Source organism: Mandrillus leucophaeus, unplaced genomic scaffold, assembly GCF_000951045.1.
Source record: "Mandrillus leucophaeus isolate KB7577 unplaced genomic scaffold, Mleu.le_1.0 Scaffold516, whole genome shotgun sequence".
Taxonomy (NCBI): Eukaryota; Metazoa; Chordata; class Mammalia; order Primates; family Cercopithecidae; genus Mandrillus; species Mandrillus leucophaeus.
The window spans coordinates 2,152,067-2,154,884 of NW_012105542.1; the positions used below are offsets into that span (position 1 = coordinate 2,152,067).

Consider the following 2,818-nt stretch of genomic DNA (forward strand, 5'->3'; position numbering starts at 1 on the left):
GGAGGCTGAGGCAGGAGAATCGCTTGAACCCAGGAGATGGAGGTTGCAGTGAGCCGAGATCATGCTGTTGCACTCTAGCATGGAAGATAGAGCAAGACTCCGTCTCAAAAAAAAGAAAAGAAAAGAAAAAAAGAATCTAGAAGACTATACCCTGCGCTTAACAGTAGTTAGCAGTGATGAATCAGGTTGGAAACATGGTCTTGGGACGCAAGAGCAGGGTGATGGCGGGGCAGGGCCATAGGTATAGGCTGTTGGGAGGGTCTGGGCAAGAGGTGGAAAGCAAAAATGGGTAGGGGAGGGCTGGGTTTGTTTTGGTATTAGGTTTCTGTGCTATGCTTTTGCATTTCATTCTTGACCTTTGAGAATTGTAGGAATTTCCTAGATAGGTTTCAGTTGTATGCCCTTTCTTGATAAATAGTAGTAGAAGGCAACTATTTATTGCTTTTAGGGTCTTTGGAATATTGTTTATTGATTTTCTGATCCCTTCTTTCTTCCGTAAGGTAACCATGGAGAAAGAGCTGCGGAGCACCATTGTTTTCAATGCCTACAAAAAGGAAATATTTACCACCAACAACGGCTATAAATCCATGCAGAAAAAACTTCGGAGTAATTGGAAGATTCAGAGGTGACCGACCATGTATATTGTTTTCCCTTCTAAATGATATTGTCCTGCTGATAAAGCTGAGAAGTCTTTATTTTCTTATGTAACATAGATTGTTTAGGTGGGAGAAGCTCAATTTAAAGATCATTCAGAATTAGGTCTGGCGCGGTGGCTCACGCCTGTAATCCCAGCACTTTGGGAGGCTGAGGCAGGCGGATCACAAGGTCAGAGATCAAGACTGGCCATCACGGTGGCTGACACCTGTAATCCCAGCACTTTGGGATGCCAAGATGGGTGGATCACGAGGTCAGGGGTTCAAGACAAGCCTGGAAAAGATGGCAAAACCCCATCTCTACTAAAAATTTTTTAAAAATTAGCCAGGCATGGTGGCAAGTTCCTGTAATCCCAGCTCCTTGGGAGGCTGAAGCAGAGAATTGCTTGAACCTGGGAGGCGGAGGTTGCAGTGAGCCGAGATTGCGCCACTGCGCTCCAGCCTGGGCAACAGAGTGAGACTCTGTCTCAAAAAAAAAAAAGAAAAATCAAAACCATCCTGGCCAACATGGTGAAACCCCGTCTCTACTAAAATTACAAAAATTAGCTGGGTATGATGGTGCCTGCGTATAGTCCCAGCTACTCGGGAGGCTGAGGCAGGAGAATCACTTAAACCCAGAAGGCGGAGGTTATAGTAAGCTGAGATCGCGCCACTGCACTCCAGCTTGGTGACAGAGCAAGACTGTCTCAAAAAATAAAAAAATTATTCATAATTAAATAAATTCTTATTGAAAGATCTCTTGGACAGGACGCAGTCGCTCATGCCTGTAATCCCAGCACTTTTGGAGGCTGAAGCAGGCAGATCACTTGAGTTGATGGTGCGTGCCTATAATCCCAGCTACTAAGGAGGTTGAGGGACAAGAATCCCTTGAACCCAGGCAGTGAAGCCTGCAGTGAGCCGAGATCATGCCACTGCACTCCAGCCTGGGCAACAGAGGGAGACTCTGTCAAGAACAAAAACCAAAAAACATTTCTTCTGAAATCAGCAATTAGGATATTATTAAAGCAGCATATTATTAAGTTGTCTTCCAAATCACACACCAAAAAATTATTCTAATTATACACATGTAACTTTTTAAGATTTAGAGGCTTTCTTCATATTTTGACTGAGGTCAATACTAGGGAAAGGAAACATGAGAATTAAATGAGAATAGCTTTGACTTTGTGGATGTGTATGTGTATGTTCTTAATAGGTGAGGATATGTAATCATACGAGCTAATGGTAGGGCTGATTGAATTAGTAGTTGAGGACTTCCTTATGCTTTAGCATGGCTTGATTTGAACACCTTGACTTACTGGAAGTATTTGGACAGAGGACAGATGACTCTGGGGCAGGCCTTAGAGGGAATTCTCACTTTGGGAGAGAGACTGGACCAGTTACGTCTAAGTCCCTTCATCTCTGAGCCTCTGTGGCCTCTGCTTCCAAATAGTTGAGAGACTAAAACAATACATAAATTGATTTAAATTATGGACCTAATATTTGCTTTTAAAATTGTATTTCTAGCTTAAAAGATGAAATCACATCTGAGAAGTTAAATGGAGTGAAACTGTGGATTACAGCTGGGCCAAGGGAAAAATTTACTGCAGCTGAGGTAAGAAATATCCACTAAAGAAGGAATATGGTGAAATGATTAAGAGCCTGGGCTCTGAAATACTGGATCGGAATCCTCCTTCACCACTTACTGTGTGGCCTTAAGGTAGTCACTTCCTCTCTCTTTTCATCATGGAGTTGTGATGATTAACCAAGATGCTTCATGTAAAGTACCAAACGCATAGTGTGGGCCAATTAAATATTAGCCACATTTCTTTTTTTTTTTTTTTGAGACAGTCTCGCTCTGTTACCCAGGCTGGAGTGTAGTGGCGTAATCTCAGCTCACGGCGACCTCCGCCTCCCGGGTTCAAGCAATTCTCCCTGCCTTAGCCTCCTGAGTAGCTGGGACTACAGGTGCCCACCACCACGCCTGGCTAATTTTTGTATTTTTAGTGGCAACGGGGTTTCACCATATTGGCCAGGCTGGTCTCAAACTCCTGACCTTATGCTGCCTACCTCAACCTCCCGAAGTGCTGGGATTATAGGCGTGAGCCACCGCGCCCAGCCACTAGCCACACTTCTTTGCTATATTTTTGCTTTGAAAATAGGAAAATTCTGCTGGGTGCGGTGGCTCA

The 2,818-nt window shown here is 43.9% G+C and overlaps 1 protein-coding gene across 1 annotated transcript in view; it reads left to right on the plus strand.

The window, feature by feature from the left end:
- The window catches only part of IFT52 (intraflagellar transport 52), a 69,678-nt gene that overhangs the window by 7,223 nt on the left and 59,637 nt on the right, over positions 1-2,818 (plus strand). The window contains exons 2-3 of the mRNA XM_011996483.1: positions 501-625; positions 2,157-2,244. Coding sequence (XP_011851873.1) covers positions 507-625; positions 2,157-2,244 — 207 coding nt within the window. The 5' untranslated portion in view covers positions 501-506. The remainder of the gene's footprint in view (positions 1-500; positions 626-2,156; positions 2,245-2,818) is intronic.